General features: G+C 49.3%; 1 protein-coding gene and 2 non-coding genes across 6 annotated transcripts in view; 2 read left to right on the forward strand and 1 right to left on the reverse strand.

Annotated features, from left to right (window-relative positions):
* Acsf3 (acyl-CoA synthetase family member 3) overlaps window positions 1-18476 on the forward strand; it is a 40639-nt gene that overhangs the window by 16696 nt on the left and 5467 nt on the right. For all 4 annotated transcript variants that reach the window (XM_036188453.1, XM_036188454.1, XM_036188456.1 and 1 more), the window contains one exon: window positions 8703-8829. In XM_036188453.1, coding sequence (XP_036044346.1) covers window positions 8703-8829 — 127 coding nt within the window. The remainder of the gene's footprint in view (window positions 1-8702; window positions 8830-18476) is intronic.
* LOC118584946 lies at window positions 3245-3377 on the forward strand. The gene has a single exon (XR_004945112.1). It is a non-coding gene; the product is annotated as a small nucleolar RNA SNORA11 (small nucleolar RNA).
* Window positions 6319-6446, reverse strand: LOC118584926. The gene has a single exon (XR_004945094.1). It is a non-coding gene; the product is annotated as a small nucleolar RNA SNORA72 (small nucleolar RNA).

Below are 18476 nucleotides of genomic sequence, written 5' to 3' on the forward strand. Positions count from 1 at the left end.
TAAAACAGCAGCTGCCTTAGATCCTCAAGAGCATATCCAGGTATCAGCCTGACACCATTTATAATCTCAGGAGGACTCTGGGAGGAGGGGAGGGGAGGAGTGGCGGTGTCCCTGGATCTAGGCGGCGGTGTCAAAGCCTAACAGCTCGGGGCTGTGAGTTGAGGCTTTCTTCTCTAGGCAGTGGCCCTGTGCACAATCCCATCTGAAGTGAGAAGAATGGGCTTCTGGATCCTTCAGAAGGAAACCAGTAGAAGACAAACAGTCACTAGATGACAGGGGCTCCCAAGCCTGGTTCTCGTGCCAGAGACCTCTGCTTCCTCACCTCTCTTGGAGCCTAGTTAGCCCCATAGCCCACAGCCCTCGGCACCATGCATCATAGCCAGTGTCCCACGTATCTGCCTCCCGATAGCCCGGCTTCCTGAGTCCTGCAGCTCGGACAGGCAGTGAGACTCTGGAGGAACACTGCCTGTCCTTCCCCCCTGTGCACACGGCTCCTTCTGAAGTTATTCCACCTTCACAGGCCCCTCCAAGTGGAGGCTCATGGGGCTCCCCGAGCCTGACCCCTCACTGTTGAAGAGGTGAATGCTCCTCCGTGCGCTGAGCCTGCTTTGTTGGCTCTGATGCATATTTCATGTGCCTCGGCTCCCCAGCTGGCTCCTGCTGCAAGCCCTGTGAGTGCATCAGGCTTTGTCTCTTTATTTATTTATTTTTTATTTTCTCAAATTGCTCGCTTACATGAGAGCCAAACACCAACCAGCGACAATAGGGGTCTATCAACAGATAAATGGCTGCACAGCTGTGGATAATGCCACCCTGTAAGCAGGGCCTTTACAGAGAACTGCTTCTCTTGCTGAGGATGCAGCAGAGATAAGGGTGGGCTGGGGGCAGCAAACTTGCTTCTCTAAAAAAATTAATTAGCTCATCACTTCTCCACACGCAAGCCGTCACTCTGGTCAGCAGACTGCTCCACCGTGGCCTTCTCTCGCTGTGGCCCTCCCCACTTCCTTCCCTACCTCCTTATCTTAATACTGCCTGGGCCTTGATTTTAAAGAACTTATTTGAGGTGTGATTCGCGTACAGTTCACCCTGTGGGTGTCCTGACCAGGGGTCTGTAGTGTTTTCACAGGGTTGTGTACCTTTCCCTTGTCACTCTCCTCCTGGGCCCCAAGCTACTGCTCACCTATTCTTTTCTCTGTGTCTTTCCTATGTTTAAATAATTTCAGTGGGTACAGAAAACACATTTGTTGACATTCAGCATCGCTTGATGACAAATTCTGAGCAAATTAGATAGAAAAAGGACGCTCCTCAACCAAAAGTCCACATCTGACAAACTGCAGCCGCATCCCCCGAGTGGGCAGGAGCTAAGGCCTTCCCTTTCCGGTCTAAGATAAGTGTTACTGGCTTTTGTTACTCGTCAGCACAGTTCTAGAAGATTTGGCTCAAGTATCAGATACAAAAAGAAAAGCTACCACACCTGGAAAGGGGAAAATAAAATTATCCTGTTTACAGGTGACATGAAATTATACAACCCCAATCCCAAAACACTATCAGATCTAAACAAAGTCAAAAGTTGCAGGATGTACAATCAACATTTCCATACACTAATAGTGATCCATCTAGAAAGAAAAGTCAAGAAAATAATCCCAATATAATACCATTTAAAAAGTTATAAATTAGTGCCACTAAGATGGTTCAGCAGAAGCAGGCACTTGCTGCCGAACCAGATGACCTGAGCTTGATCCCCAGGAATCATGGCAGGAGGAGAGAATTGACCCCTACAAGGCATACTTTGGCTTCCCCGTGTGTAGCCATTCACCCAATTAAATAAACTACTTGGGAATAAACTTAACTAGGGAGGTAAAGGATCTCTACACCAGAAACTGTAAGACACTGATAAGTTGAGAAAAGCAGGGCTGGAGAAATAAGTGGCTCAGCTCTTAAGAACATGGCTGCTCTTGCAGAGGACCGACCTGAGTTTGGTTCCCAGCACCCACATGGCAGCTCACAACCATCTGTAACTCTAGTTCCAGGGGATCCAACATCCTCTTTTGTCCTCTGAGGACACTCTAAACATGTGGTACACATATATGCAGATAGACAAACTCGTACACATAAAAATAAATCGTTAAGCCCATACTTAGATGGATACTGAAAATGACTTATACAATTAATGCAACCCTTATCAAAATACCAATGATGTCTTCACAGAAACATAAATTATTCTAATATTTGCATAGAACTACAAATGATCCCAAATAGCCAAAGAATCTTTAGCAAAAAGAACAGAGCTGTGGGTTTCAAACTACCTGCTTTCAGAATGTACCACAGGACTACTATACTATAACCAAAGGAACACCGCACTGCCACGAAGAGACACATGTAGACCAGTGCAACAGAACAGACGAGAAATCAATGTAGCTGTCTGTTTCTAATTTTTTAAAAGTTCCAAGAAGACATTTTGGGAAGAAGATTGTGTCATCAGTAAATGCTGGAAAAACCAGATGCCCACATGCAGAAAAACAAAATCAGAGCAGGGGTGGGGCCACACACCTGTTGTCACAGCACTTGTGAAGCCAGCCTGGGCCTACATAGTGAGTTTAGGGCCATCTGTATTGCAGATAATCTATAGATGCTGATAAAGGAAGTATTTATTTAGAAGTTATTTTGGAGAGAACAACTCACTGAACAGAATAGACAGAATCATCCAGAGTCCTGGAAGGCTGATGTCCTGTTCCACGCTGCTCCTGCCTCCTGAGCCAGTCCGCACCATCCAAGCCCACGAGGGAGAAGAGGGCCAGGTGTATGTGCCCTCATCTTAAGCTAACCCCGAGACCACGCCCTAGGGGCTGGTACTTGAAGATCATAGGTGGAACAGGTACCCACTCCAAGTCCGGGTCACTTATTGGGGTGCTAACTCAAAAACAAGCAAAGATCCAGTGAAACCTGACTGTAGGAAAGAACCAGGTCTAAGTCACAGGTTCTTTTTTTTTTTTTTTTTTTAAGTCACAGGTTCTTAAATGCAGCATCGGAAACTGTGAAATTTCTAGAGGATGGGATGCTCGGTAACAGTGGTTTAGGCAGAGATGATTGGATACGACTTCAGAAACAACAGGCGAAAGCCAGAGTCAGTTGCTGGGTCAAGTTAACTAAGAAAGCTTCTGCCAGGGAGATGATGGTGAAGAGATGGTGGACAGAGTGGGAGGGAATATGTGGGAACCGTGCATATGATAAGACCAAACATTCGGGGGTGTGCTCAGAGCAAGGTGCCTGAAGAATGAATGGCTCCTCCGTTTATTACACACCCAATAGAAATCTGGTCATTGTGTGAGGAGGGTTACAGAATGCATTGCCTTCCTCTGAGCACATTAATGTCCTACACATTGAAGAAAAAAAAAAGAACAGACATCTGAAATCTAGAAGAAACTGCTCACTGGCAAGGAAATAAGTAACCCTGTTGAAAGAGGCGAAAGACCCGAATAGACACTAATTACAAATTGACATCCATGTGGTCAACAAGTATGTGAAAATACTAATATCACCAATTGTCAAGGGAATACAAATGAACGCCTAAGTAAACGCCATCTTCTATGTTAGAATGGCAGCTAGCAAAAGACAAAACACAGCTGGTGAGGATGTGCAGGGACCCATGCTCACTGTGGGATCGTAAGTTACTACATTCTTAGTCATTATGGAAAGTTTTTAAACAAGGACTAGACCCAACAACCTATGTTTGTATGCCAGGGAGGCGATGTGTTCGCTACAGCACTGTCCGCAATAGCCAGTGAATAGCACCAGCCTCGGTGATAGCTCAATAAAGAGAATGTGGCATATATGCACAGTGGGATACTGAGGACCATTCAGCCTTTGAAAGGGGGCACACTGGGCGTGCCAGTGAATGCCTATATGTAGAATCATGAATTCCAAGTCTGTCTGGGGTACATGATGAGACCTGATCTCAAGAAAGGGGGAAGTGCTGTCATTTGGGAAAACGTGGGTGGTACTAGTGGACATCCTTAAGCCAGATAAGCCAGGCACGGAAGGCTAACCCCCATGACTTCACTTGTGGAAACACAAAAGCAGATGTAGATGGATAGAAGAGCATGGTGGTAAAGGCGGGGAAGGATGGAAGATACAGGGGAAAGTTCCAGAACTGAACACTCGTGAAGCTGTCATCGTCCCATAAGGTCAGAGAAGGAAGAGGGTATCATGAAGATACCCCAGGTGACATTTAGGAATGGGATGTCCTGTATGGGTCCCTGCCTCCTTGTCATTTGCTCTACTTCTGGGATTCCAGCATCTTCCAATGTGGCTCAGCCACAGATGGACCACAACAGTCCTGAGTGTACATGTATGTAGGAGTCAGGTTGGGCTGTGCCACATTTGCAGCTGACAGGAAAGAAGGGGCCAATGCTGTTCCCAGCCTCTGGCCAGCAGCACAGTCTGGAAATGGGCTGGAAATCCAACTACTTCCCCATGAGTGAAGTATTTGTTTCTCCTGGTGGCTAAACATGGTCCCGTTTGTGACACCACAGCAAGGTTGTACCCTGAGACTAGACGGTAGCCCATATCCTCACAAGCACAGTTAGGATTGAGGGCATCTGTCTCTATGGCCTTGGACATGGTGAACCTGTTTGAGGTGTCTGAGGAGAGGATTGAGCTCAGTCTTGGGGAGCTAGTGTCCTAAGGACCCTGACTCTGTTGTGTCTCTGGGTGCCGATGCAGTGATGAGAGCTAGCTGGTTTGACACCCAGAGAACGATAGCATGTATCCTCAGGAGCCCAGAGCATCCATGTCCAAAATCCAAGTTACCATGGCAGATGAGCCACAGCGAGATTTCAGAAATGCAGTATGTTGAGAGTTGGGGGGCAGACATGTATCTCGGGGTTAATAAGCTGGTATGCTTCCTCTGGGAATACATGTCTATTGCTTCTTATTATATGGAAGCTGAAATTAAGATTCAAGGTGACGTCCTGGTTAAAGGTTCCCGTCCCTGCAGCCTGCCCACCACACGAGCCAGGCACTGGTCTGGTATCACCTGACTGTGGAGGGAACATGACTTCGTGAGGTTGGCGTTCTCACTTATTAGATCTTAAAGTCACACACAGTAGGGTTACAGTGATTGGTTTCCTAGCCACAGGAGTGAAGGGACTCCAGTGTAGAGCAATGCCTTCTCTTACTGAGTTAGCAGAGTGTGTATTGTTTTGTTCCAGTCACACAGAAACCACAGGTGATATTTGCTGTCAAGATCGGCTGAACCATGGTGACTGAGAGAGCCGCTGCTTTAGAACTCAGCAGGGTCCCCAGGGAAGTGCCTGGAGGGGAAGGTGAGGTAAGATAGCTGCCCACTGAAGAGGTATCAAGGATGGCTCCTGGTGCCACAGCACAGCAGATGAAGAGTCTGATGGCATTATTGGATGTATGGATCTGCAGATGGAGTGAGGACAGCTGGGTGAATAGGAGACCTGGAATGGCAGGCTATGGGGTTAATACATCAATAGCAGCAGCACCCCGAGCCTCTACCGACGAGGGAGGTTCCTTCCACCACCCAGCCCAGCTCTCCGTTCAAGTCATTTCCTCCTAGATATCGCATGTCAAACACTGACCAACACAAGTGGTTTCCAGACTTGGATTGTGATGAATAGTTTTGATGAATGTTAATTTGTTTGTTTGTTTGTTTTTGTTGTTTTTTTTGTTTTGTTTTTTGAGATAGGGTTTCTCTGTAGCTTTGGAGCCTGTCCTGGACTAGCTCTGTAGACCAGGCTGGCCTCGAACTTACAGAGATCCACCTGCCTCTGCCTCCCGAATGCTGGGATTACAGGCGTGCGCCATCACCACCCGGCAAAACAAGGCCCTTAAATTTTTACTTTATTTTATTTTATTTCTATTTTTCTTTTTTCTTTTTTTTTTTTTCCGGAGCTGAGGATCGAACCTAGGCAAGCACTCTACCACTGAGCTAAATCCCCAACCTGAATGTTAATTTTGAGGTTAACGTTTGGGGGCTACCTGAACCGTTCCTGCAGAGGGCCTGTACTGCTTCCCCTTCCTACTAACACGGGAGATCCTGTCTGTCCTGCCAGCCCTCCCAGCCTTTGCTCTTGTCTGGGCTTTGCCCCTGACCACTACCTGGATGCTGGCAGCTTCTAGCACTAGTGTGATAGTCTGCTGTCCAGCGCATGCTTCGCCCCCGGGGCTAAGGTGCCGTCCGCCCTCAGGCACCCACTTACCTGCAGCGTTCTCTAGCGGCAGCACTGTGCTTCTGGTCATGTTAGAGCGTCGTTTTCCTGATGTTGGGGTGTGTTGTTGTTGCCTTTTACCTGGTTTTGTCACCAGCATTTGAAACCCAGACCTGGGGAAAGAACTTGGCGTGGGCACGCCTGTGGTCTTGGCTAGTAGACATTCAGCCTGTCCTCATCATTGCAGAAACAGAGCAGGGTTTAAGAGTTCTGTCTGGGTTACGTGATTTGCCGGTTCTCCCATTCTGTGGTTTGTCTTTTAATTCTCCTGTGTTGTATGGATCCAAGTTTTAAATTCTGATCAAGCCTGCTTTGTTTTGTTTTTTTTTTTTCTTCCATGGCTTAAGCTTCCAGGTGTGGTGTCTGAGCTAAAAGAGTCTTCCTTAGGTTTTCTGTGGAAAGCCTGGTTCAGGGTTAAGTCTATGTGGTATCTGAGGTGAGTTCCTGCCTAGTATATGAAGAAGTAATTTTTATCTACGGTTATCCAGCTGGTCAACTGTAATCTACTGAGAAGACCACTTTCCTCATTAATTTGCCTTTGCACCCTTGATGGACGTCAGTTGCACACACTTGGGTGAATGTGTGGACTGTGCCCGCACCATGCCATCTTCATTCCTTTGGCGTGATAGTGTGGCTTAACATTGGAGTGTGGTTCCAGCAGCTTAACCCCTGCTTTCAAAGTTACTTGAACTACAGATGTCATTTTTCGAATTGAAGTTTTGCGGTGCTGGGGGTCAAATCCAGGACCTGTACCTACTCGGCAAGTGCTCCACCTGAGCTATTCCTCCCGACAGCCTCGCACATACCAGCGTTTTAATTGCATGTAGGGGTGCACACATGCATGGCATGCATGTGGAGATCAGAAGAAAACCTCAGGTGTCGGTCCTCATCCCCCGTCTTGCAGGCTCTTCTTGTTCACTACCATTCACACCAAGACAACCGCCTGGAGCCTGCAGAGGCCTCCTGTTCCTCCTCTCGTCTTGCTGCATGTGTGGATTACAGACACACATGACCACCTCTGGCTTTTACGTGGGTTCTAGAGATCCAGACTCCAACCCTCACATTTGCATGGCAAGGGCTTCTCCGCTGAGCCATCTTCCCAGGCCCTCAGTCTTCGAACTAGCTTGTCTGTACCCACGAAGTCATTTTGGGTTCTTAATTGGAATCATATTGCACCTATGAATCATGAGGGAGAATTAACGGTTCCCAAGTCCCAGTCCATAAGCATGGTATTTTTCTGGTTGCGTGGCTCTGACCTGTCTTGTGTGGGCATTCTCAGCAAAGGGCTGCTGTACGTGATTTGTCTGACGTGCTCAAATGGTTCTTACCTTCCCTCTTCCTTGTCTTATCTTCTGTTCCACGAAACACAGGGCTGCAAGTGCTGGTCTCTAGCTGTTCATTGCTAGTCTGTAGAAATACAACTAACTGAGGGTGGGCATGCTCACATCCTTTAATAACCTGGCTTGGTCCACCCGCTAGTTCAAGGAGGTTGTTTGATTGATTTTGTAATATGTTGGGGATTTTCACATAGGCTATCATGTCTTTTTCAAATAGGAGCCTTTTATTTCCAAAATTTTATTCATTTCTTTTTCTTGCCCTATTTCCCTAATTTGGATTTGTAATACTGGGTCTCATAGAAGCAGGGAGAGTGGGCGTCCTGGGGGTGTGTGTGTGTGTGTGTGTGTGTGTGTGTGTGTACCTTTGTGCCCATGTATGTGACACAGCATACATGTAGAGGTCAGAGGCAACTTGTGAGAGTTGGTTATCTTCTATAATGTGGGTTCCAGGGATCAAACTCAACTCCTCAGGCTTGGCAGCAGGCTCCTTCACCCACCAATTTGCAGCCAGTCTGGACACTTGAGTTCTAGGCCAGCCTGTACTACAGAACAAGACCCTGTCTGAAGCAATAAAAAAGCAGAAGGACCATACTCTAATGACAATGAGAAGTAGATTAGTGGGCACATTAGGCAGCCGCCTCATTTACCGCCAGCTCCAAGCATGCCATCCTTGGTGTAACTATGAGCTGATCTGACATGGCCAGGTTACGCAGCATGACCACAGACAGAGGCGCCATGGTAAAGACACATAGGGTTCATGACAGTGCCAGAGTGGCCGCACGGTCTATCTACTTAACATCTAGAGATTCCCTTGGTTGATTACTCCGAGCAAAAGCGGTTGCTGCCCAGAGGCTGTACTGGGTAGTGCTGACAATGTTTCACAACTTCTGAGAAGTGCACAGAAATGGGATTCGGGAACAGTTTTTAAGAGTGGTCAGACCACTAACCTCCACTTCAGACCCCGGGCCAAGGACAGGAGAAGCCCTTGGCTCGGGCCTGATTGAGGTTCACCCACTGACGGCTGTGATTTTCCAAGATTTTCAACTGTCTAATTTCAAAAAACATTTGGTCTCTGATGTAGGTGGAAGCCACTTGCCTGCTCTGACCTGCATGTCTCTCCTACCTTCTGCAGGTGACCCCGGGGTTCGAGGAAAAGGAAGGAGAGCTGCTAGTTAGGGGACCCTCTGTGTTTCGAGAATACTGGGATAAGCCAGAAGAAACTAAAAATGCTTTCACTTCGGACGGCTGGTTCAGAACAGGTAGGACCAAGCTCTGAAGTGGCCGAGGGAACTCTGGTTGAGAGAGGTCTGGTCGATGTGGATGTTTCTTAGTCTGTGTGTTCTAGAACCTCCCACTGAAGGCAGAGGCTGTTTGGAGACTGCCGTTTTGACACCTTTTTGGGTGTCCCAGCCTCCTACAGGCTACTAGAAAGAGGGTCTAAAGGCTCACTGCCCTTAAAAGGAGTCTGGAGCCCTTGTCCCAAGACATATAGCTCTTACACTATCCCTCTGCCAGCTGGCCACATTGCCACAGCCTTGTTGATGCCACATGATCCTGGGCCTACTGCCCTTGAGGTCAGGATCTCCTCTCCCTCTGGGGTGCACTACCGCTCCTGTCCACCCACACAGCCACATTCTTGCACTGAAAATCTCCCTCCCCACATTAGGGTCAGAAGCAGGTTCACGTACCATGACCTGTTTTGGTTTGGTTATTAATTTGCATAGTCCAGTTTGGTCTCCTCTGTGTGGCTCATGGGTGAGTACAGTGGACCCAAGCAGGCTGGAAGACACACAGCATATACTGTAGCTTCCCCACCTGTGTGTCCGTTTTCCTGAGACCCCTCCTCATCGTGTGGGAATCCCATGTTCTGAGACAGTATGGCTGTACAGCTGTGTCTGTCTGCTGGCCTGTTTTTTAACCTAGAAGTTCATCAACATTACATGAATTACTGCCCTCAGGGTGTCAGGGTTCTGGTAGTTTTTCCTTTTTGCCCTTCTGTATCTCTAACATTTTTGTGTATGTGGTTACTTTTCTAGTTCTTAAGGTAATACTTTCCAAAGGGAAAGGCCTGTTTCCCATGTGAGATCCCGGCCGTTGTGACAGGTAGTTTCACCCATGCTCTTTTGGGAAGCAAAGCCTTGTGGGGACCATGTGCCCTGAGTGGGTCCTGTGGCTCATCTGAGAGAGGGAGGTCCGAGGTAAGGAAGCAATCTATAAGTTTGCCAAATGTGACCCTCAGTCTGGTGGGCCTGGAAACATGTGTTATCCCCGCTACCTTAGGCCAGTATACTCTAGATAAGTGGAGGGATCTATCTAACACCTTCAGGGAGTGCCCAAGGTAGAGACCCACAAGCTCCTGAGCCTGCCCGCCACTATTCCAGGGAGTCACCAGCTCAGGGTAGGGGAACCTGATGTGATTATAGGGGTAGATCAGTGATGGAAAGTGGTACACATATAATACACAGCTCCCCGGTGCTCCTCTGTAAACACCCTGGTAAATGCCAGCTATCTGGAGGAAACAAACCTCCCGCTATTGTCCCTCAATGCAGTGTGTAGGGAACCCTGCTTTTGAGTGAATCCTGCTTTTAGCAGCCCTCTCCAGCAGCCTTCTGAATAATCCCTGTGGGAATCCCAACTTGCTTTGTGGTCACCTTCTTGTGTTTAGGTTTGGATTAAAAAAAAAAAAAAAAAAAAAAGCTGTGTTCTTCCCTTTAAAAACATAGGGAGCAAGCCCTATAGGATTTACTGATGCCAGGACTCCTGGAGCCCTGGGGTGCAGCAGGAGCCACGTGGGCAGTGAGCACTCCGGGTGGGCCTTTCTGCTGAAAAGGAATAGCATGCATTAATTATTGTAAAGAGATGTCTTCAGGAGAAAACGATTTTGAAATTCAGTTTAATTTCATTGTAACGTGCTGCAAACAGGAAGGGAGTGTGTGTGTTTAATTGGCTCTCGGGGGTAAGGCCGGGAGCTGGCAAGCCTTTGTCACAGGCCATTAGCGATACAGACTGCATAATGAGAGCGCGCAATCAGCTCGCAGCTGCTGCTCCTACGGGAGAGCATGATATTAAGTAGAAATCAGGATAAATTAAACTTAACCCTTTCCCTAGCTGTCCCTCCTGCCACTCGGATTGTGGCATAAGCTGGAGAGAAAACTGTCCCAGGCTTTTGGGAAGGGCCTCATCCCCAGCTCTCCCAGGTCGTCCTCGGGGGTTCAGATGAGAGGAGGGGCCACCCACCTAATCCCTAGTGCTCTCTCTCACCTTCACCACCCTGCTTCTGCAATTATTCTTGCCCCAGAGGATGTGCAGAGAAACTCACAAGGTTGGTGGCTACTCAGGAAGGAGCAGAGGCCTCCCTCCCTGCCAGAATTAGTCCTCTTAACTCTGAGACTTCCAACAAAACTGTTTGGAATGTATGGCCTACCTATGGCCTGCGATTCTGGAGCTGGGCCCAGGCAGGCAGTAACAGGTGAGCCTGGAGTGCAGAGCTAGACTGTTTGTTTGTGGTAGGTAACAGGAGGAAACCGCAACTCTTCTGGGGTTGGTTAAGGATCACCAAGGCTAAAGAGCAGGATCAGAGCCCTACAGGATCTTAGGAGCTATGAATCAATGCCATCAGCGTGCACATTAACATGTATGGTTACTAATAAGCCCTCAAGGCAGAGCCTTAGAGAACTGTCCTCTGATCTGAGGAAAGTCACCAGGGACTTCCAAGCTACAGGGAGAAAGTGAGCTAAATGCATTTGCTCTTCCAAAAAGGGCCTTCCCACCTTCAGATTTTGTACCCTGCTTCATGTGTGTCTAGCTGTTGGGGCTCTACTGTTGTCTGTTTTGTGTGGCTAGCTTTGGGGGTTTTGCCCTTCCATGATGATCAACACTAGACCATCGTGTACTTTTGGAGGGCTGGGCTGCAAAATGTCTCGAACACATGGCTTTAGACAGTTTTCAGATGTAACCTGTTGACCTTTACCCATGCCCTCCATAGGAATGGTGGTACTGTGTGTCAGGGTCTGTGAACCCCTGAATCCTCTATGCAGTTGACAGAGGCTGGTTGTTGGCCTGCAGGATTGGAATCAGCCAAGACCTGGGCTGGGAGCCAACCTTGCCTCCCTGCACCATAGTAACTGTACATGGTGGGCAGTCTGTGCTAGTGTGCCCATCAAGAGAACAAGGCATCAGCAGGGAGATCATGAGTTAACAGAGCCCCAGAGGCACTGGGTGTCTTGGGGGTTGGAATCCTCCAGACAGGCTGTGCTACCCCTAACATGGACTTCCATGGGGACTTAGGACATGCAGAAGCCAGAGCTTAACCTGGAAGAGGCCACCCCCTGATGATGACACTGTCCACTACTCACCACATACCTGATGTGGGCCAGGATAGCCAGGCAAGGAAGTGGCACTGCCCCATCTGTACTGCCATCTGGGCAGAAGGCTCCATTTTCTCCTCTGCTCTCAGTGTATGCCAAGTTCTCTATGAGATTCTGTACGTGTTTGTTTGGTCAAGGTTAGTACCATGTGCTGCTGTGAAGTCTCCTTAGCCCTCCTTAGGCTTCTCCAGTGCGACTTCTAAAGGTTAGCATTGATGTGTTGGAGAGCTTTAGGTTTTTTAATCAATTGCTGATTGATCAAGCCCTAATAGTCTTCCCATAGACTCTTAGCATCACAGTCAGTGGAGGAGGCGTGTATAGGTCTTCATCTCTGACCGTTGAGCTTCTTACTCTTGCCTTGCTGTGTGACTGTCACCTGGGAGGATGAGAAAACAGCAGTACCTTCCTGGCTAGTAGAAACAAGAAAAAGGAGGTCACCTGGCACCCTTTGAGCTTTGTTCCCAATGGCATGGCAAGTCCCTGGCCTCAGGGGCAGTGTGTGGACCAAACAGACCGGGGACCACAGGAAGGTGGCCTCATCGACCTGGAGCCAGAATGGTATGAGTACTAACAGAATCTGTCCCTGGTTTGTTCCTACTTAATGGGCTGTGAACTCTAGGCAGGAGTTTGCAAGCTAGCATCTGAGTTATGTGCCTACCCATGGCTTAGACTCTCCCAGCCCGTACAGCCCAGAAGACTCAAGACTCCAGGATAATGTTAATGTGAAAACAAAAAACCACTGCTGCTTCCATCCTCTCCCCCAGGCCTTGCTGGTGGATTCTGGGATGCCAACCCCCATTCCCAGATGATGAGCTTTATTGCCACTTGGTAACTCATACTCTGCCATCCTCTGCTGGACTCTACTCCCAAAATGGTGCCCACAACCCGTTTAGTCCACATGCAGTATTTGCTCAGTTAGCTCAGGCTGGTGGATGCTACCTGCTTGTGCTGGAGAGGCCAGGATCCGTAGGTCTCAGGTCCCTACAGTTCTTTCTTGAGGCCGTGCTCTTTTGCCCAAGGTATGTAGAGGTCTATGATCAGTATATACTTGTGTGTTCTTTCTTTGCCATGTGGTGCTCCTGCTGTACAGTTCTTGATCACATGGTGCCTGTCTGCCTTCTGGCATTCAACTTCTTAAATATAATTTCTTCTGCTTGTTCCCTAGTTTAGGATTTATGCCTTTAAAATCAAATCAACTATTGTTGATTTTGCCTGAGGGTTTCCTAGCTGTGTCTGGTCTGCCACAGTCCCAGGCAGGTTTTGGTGAGGTTTAGGATCCTGGGAAGTTATTACATCTGTTCTGCTTTTATTCCTTGCTCTTTCTAATACCTCCCTAGGTTCTGCCCCCAGGCTCAGGTCTCAGAGGCTTTCTGCTTTGGTGCCAGTGACAGCTGGCTCCCCTCTGCCAAGGTCATGATGCCTCCTCTTCCCTGCCTCAGCCACCTCCTCTATCAGACAGGAGAGGCCCAGGTGGGATTGAAGCTGCTGGGAGACAGAACTGGCAGATGTGACAGAGCAGCCACAGGATAGGTGGTCCTGGGTCCCCAAAGCTTTGAGGACCAGAAGCCCAAGTGTAGGATGCCGCTCTGCAGCTGCCTGTGGATGCCTGGCATCATGCCAGACTAGCAGCCCTCGGTCCTCAGCAGAGTGGAGGCCGTGCTATTGTTTGTAGGGTCCCTAGCCAGGAGAGTGAACTGACCACAGGAAGTGCTTCCCTGGCAAGGCCCCTCAGGGAAGGCACTGCCTCCTATTCCATCCTTGCATCCAGAAACCGAAATCCGACTATCACAGATTTATTTTCAATTACAGTTTAAGGCAGAGACATGAACTAGCACTGGGTTTGAAAGCAGTGCATAAATCCATGTAATAAGATTTTATTGATCGCATGCTGTTTCTGTCGGAACAAAATTCCCTCGATGCACACGTCAGGTCAGACCAAGGAGGCACATTGGCAGGAGGCTAAATCCAGATCAATGCATTCTGACAAATATGTTGTTATAAAAAGTAAAAGTTACTTAACTTGTTTGATGTGCTCTTCAAAATGAAGACTGTCTTTAACTCTCGGCCCAGCAGCCTGGTGTCTCGGGTGCTTGGAGCTTCTTCCTTGCCTGCTTGCCCTAGCTTCCCTGTCTTTAATTAATAATTTAATTAATAATTATTTAATTTGGCCCTTGGTAATGGGGTTGTGCTGAACAGGCCAGGATAAGCTGGAGGGGCCAAAATGGCTCCACACTGAGAAGTCTAAGGTCAGAAATTACCACACTGAGAAGTCAGTCTAAGGTCAAAAATTAGGTGAATTTCTAAGGGATTAGCTCAGGACAGAAAATAGCAGGAGGCTGCTTGAGTCTGTGACATCCAGGAGATTTCCTATGAATGTCCTAGCCAGAGATAGGGCAAAAGTGGGGAGGGGGGGTGGAGGGCAGAGGCACAGTAGTGCCAGGAGGAACTTAGCACCGTGAGCAGCTTAAGGATGGCTGTGTTGGAGATCCCAGCTGGCAGTCTCCTGGCAGGACCTCAGGTCCCTGGGAGGTACCCGAGCTTTCTTCTGAGATAACAGGAAGCCTTCTGCCCAAGGGCACAAACAGGGTAAGGATTTCTGTTGTAAGATGCAGAATGACCAGGATGAGCCAGGCTCACAGCCTCCTGATATCCTGGTATAGACAGCTCAGCCACTGAGGCAGCCTGACCAAGTTAGGTTGCAGTAATGGAAGATGGACCTTAACCCCATGTCAATCTAATCCGCTTGGCCTCCCTCTGTCATGCTAACACTAAGTACAGCTTTCTAATGATGACAACCTCCCAGAAATCTAGTGGCCTGAAAAGAGTATGGCCCCCTACATCTCTGCCTTGTGGATATTGTGAGCAGCACCATGCTGTTTTTTAGAGACAACACCCTTCTATACTCCCACCCAGGAGAGGAAGACAAGGAAGTTGTTACCTTCTTTTGAAACTTGGAGATAGCCTAGGACCCAACACAGTGAGGCCCCAGGGCACATCTAGAGTAGTTCTTATATGGAGCCACTGATGCTCAGCCCATACGTGGAGTAAAGACCTAGCACAGTGCCCTGAAGCAAAAGCAACTCAGCCTGTGTGGCAGCCGGCAATGGGAATGACCAGGTCCTGCTTCTGTCTCCACTGGGGAACACCACCATCAAGATCGCCTCCCATACACTCCCATGCACTCTGTGAACTCCAAAACTTAGTTTTTATGAGGACATGGATGCTTGATGTTAAGAATCAAGCCTCTGGTTACGGCTTACCTTCAAACCCTGACTTGGCTGTCCTTTCTAAGCTTGAGATCTGTCCGCAGAAGCCACTCTGTGGATAACCTTGGAGGCCACACCCAGGTTTCTCCACTGCCTGATGCCATGCTGTTGACAGTTCGTAATTTCCTACAGTCTACAAGACCTCGCTCGACACCAGCGTGCTCTGCTGGTCCTTCAAGCCTTTGAAGGCCAAGGATACCAAATGGCCTGGAGAGAGTAATGTCCCTAAAGACTCAGACAATGACAAGAGCAAAAACATGGCTGGAGCCGTGGACTTGCCACTGTGCCACACTGCAAAAGGCGTGGACCCCGCTCTGGAGCCATGGAGCTGCCACTGTGCCACACTGCAAAAGGCGTGGACCCCGCTCTGGAGCCATGGAGCTGCCACTGTGCCACACTGCAAAAGGCGCGGACCCCACTCTGGTTGGGGTGTTGATGGGAGGCCTAGGCTGCTTGTCCTTCATCAGACTCTGCAGTGAACATGCCTGATCAGCAGAATGGAATCCAGGCATCCATGTAGAAATGGAGGCCTGGGCTGGTGATGTTCATGTGAGCACTGCAGAAACCTGGCACTTTCTCCACCCAGCTATCACCTGGGTGTAGGCACCAGCTGTAGAGATTTAGGCTGTCTCGATGGCCAAGGCTGGTCAAGGCCAAGCGCACCCCGCAGACTCCTTAGTCAGCATTGTCAGAGCTGAGCACGCTGGTGTTGAGGTCCTTTGGGCTGTGGGAAATCATGAGCTCTAAGCAGTGTGGCATTGGGCAGAGGGAAATTGTGTCAGTGCTCTGGGCTTCCTAGAGGTGCTTGGATGAGGTCAGGCATTGAGACCGTGGCCAGCAGGTGAGTGAGCTCAGAGAGGGGAGGCAAAGCTGGAGTTGCACTGTCTCTATCGCCAGGTGTACAGAATTGAGCCCAGACTGGTCACCGGGGTGTGGCCTCCATATTTACACTACAGAGTGGTTCTATAGACAGAGCGTGAGGTAACATGTAAGTTTATAAAGGAGAACCAAGTCAGGGAGGTTTGAAGTCCTAGGCAGAGGCTCGATTCTTAATTCCATCCTCCCAGGAATGCTGCTAACACAGGTACCTTCTAGTCAGAGAGGACACTAAGGTAGTCAGACACTGGCATCCATCATCCTACATTGTCCCCAAGCCATGGCAGCTACTGTTGCCATACTCAGGAGGTGGCTTTGCAGAGCTAGTGTCCTCAGAGGGCACCTAGCATTCCCATGACAGGTGTTTGCTGTGGAGCAGCCCGGCACTCTGTACACCCTCTTCCATTGGCACCATTGCCCAGAGAGCTAGTCACACGCTCCCCTCTCTGATCCACAGCATCTCCTCCCTGAGGAGCAATCGGCCTGACTCCCCAAATGTGTGACCCTGTATATCACACGCAGGAGCCTGTCCTCAAGCACTGGCATTGGGTCCACCTAAGAAGAGACTGTGCCCAACGATGCCCAGATCTCTCTTCTTCCTTTTTTTTTTTTTTCTTTGAGCTGAAGATCGAACCCAGGGCCTTGTACTTGCTAGGCAAGCGCTCTACCACTGAGCTAAATCCCCAACCCTCAGATCTCCCTTCTTAAGAAAAAGAAGAGCAGTGTGAGAGCACAGCCTCCAAGCAGGAACTTGTGTGTGCAGAATTCTTTTTTCTTTTTTCTTTCAAGATAGGGTTTCTCTTTGGAGCCCTGACTGTCCTGGAACCCACTATATAGACCAGGTGGCCTTGAACTCACAGAGATCTGCCTGTCTCTGCCTCTTGGGGTGCTGGGATTAAAGGCGTGTGCCAACAACCACCTGGCATATGTGGAATTCTTTAAGCCAAGGGCTCTCAGCAGGTGAAACTGCAACCCAGGGCAGTAGCAGACTCATACTTTGGAACTGCCCAGAGAGGGTATGGATGGAGCTTTGCAAGTGGGCAGCACATCACCTCTTGTAGAACCAAAGAGAGAGGCCATGTTCAAGGCAGGGTGGTGGCTCTGCTGGGCTTCATCTTAGAATGGAGGCCCATGAGGTTCCTGCTGGGACCCTCAATGCCAGGATGCCACCTCGCTGTAGAGCTTGAGCAACCTGATACCTACAGGGTAGGGGAATCCAATGGAAGACTGGGCTTTCCAGTCTGAGGGGCACAGCTGGACCCAGAGCTACAACAGGAATGGGATCATGGAGGGTCCCTTAGGGCTCAGGACAAGCCGTGTACACCCCACACCCCACACCTGGGTCCTGTCCCTCCAGTCAGTACCTGCCCAAGGGGCTATCCTAGTCTAGGCTGAGGCCATCCATTCAGCTCTTCTGCCACCTGCTACATCCAGAGCTGCCACACTGGAGAGAGAACTGCCCAGTGCCAGTCCTTGCTCCAGGGGCCAGCCTTCCCTCTCGACAATAAATAAGCCCTGGGCTCGTCCAGGCCATCCATCCATCTTGTTTAATAGACTGGAGTGTGCCCTGTACTGCAAGTCCCAGGGAGTAGTAAGGTGATGGATGGTGCCTTCCCATGTCGGACTACGTGATGTATAATGAAATATTTATGATTTATTCCAGCTAATAACCCACAGGGAGTGCAGGGAGCGTGTGAACAGACATCGCTGCTGTCAGAGCTGCCGCTGACATCTGCATGCCTACACACAGCCATAATCATGCAAATGTGTGTGCGTGGACATGCACCCGCACTAATGTGCACACACACACACCTCCCCCATGCCATTGTGCAGGAGGGAGCCTCAGCTGGAAATACAGCCCTGTACTCTGGCCTGGTCCCTGCTCCTGACACTGCCAGCGTTTCTGTGGGGTCCCAGACTCCCCAGTGAAAAGAGCCAAGTGGGACAGTTATTCTGCTTAGGGAAAAAAGCACCATAGCTATTTGAGGGGGCGGGGGGGGGGCATCAAGAGCAGGAGGACGTTCATCACAGGGTATCCCCGTGTCAGAGAAGGAGCCAGAAATGACCAGGACCCACCCATGGTAGGATGACAGTTACGTGGCAAGGAGTGGAACTGGGCAGGAGGATGCCCTGTGTGGAGCTGGTTGTGGATTGTGTCAGGGTCAAGGCTTCTGCTTTCCTGCTGGAGTCCATCCTGAGTCAGAGGCATAGGCAGTAAACTGCTTGCTGCTGTCTTCTGAAAACACACGGTTGCCGACTGCTCTGACAAGAACATGGCCCACACTGGCTTACAAGTTCAGGATATTTCCAGACCCCAGAGGCCCAATGGGTTCCTAGCGTGCCCTGGATTCTGGTGGAATCTACTCCCCACTGCTGGCTGTGAGGCAAGGTGCTGGT

This window comes from Onychomys torridus, chromosome 5 (assembly GCF_903995425.1).
Source record: "Onychomys torridus chromosome 5, mOncTor1.1, whole genome shotgun sequence".
NCBI lineage: Eukaryota > Metazoa > Chordata > Mammalia > Rodentia > Cricetidae > Onychomys > Onychomys torridus.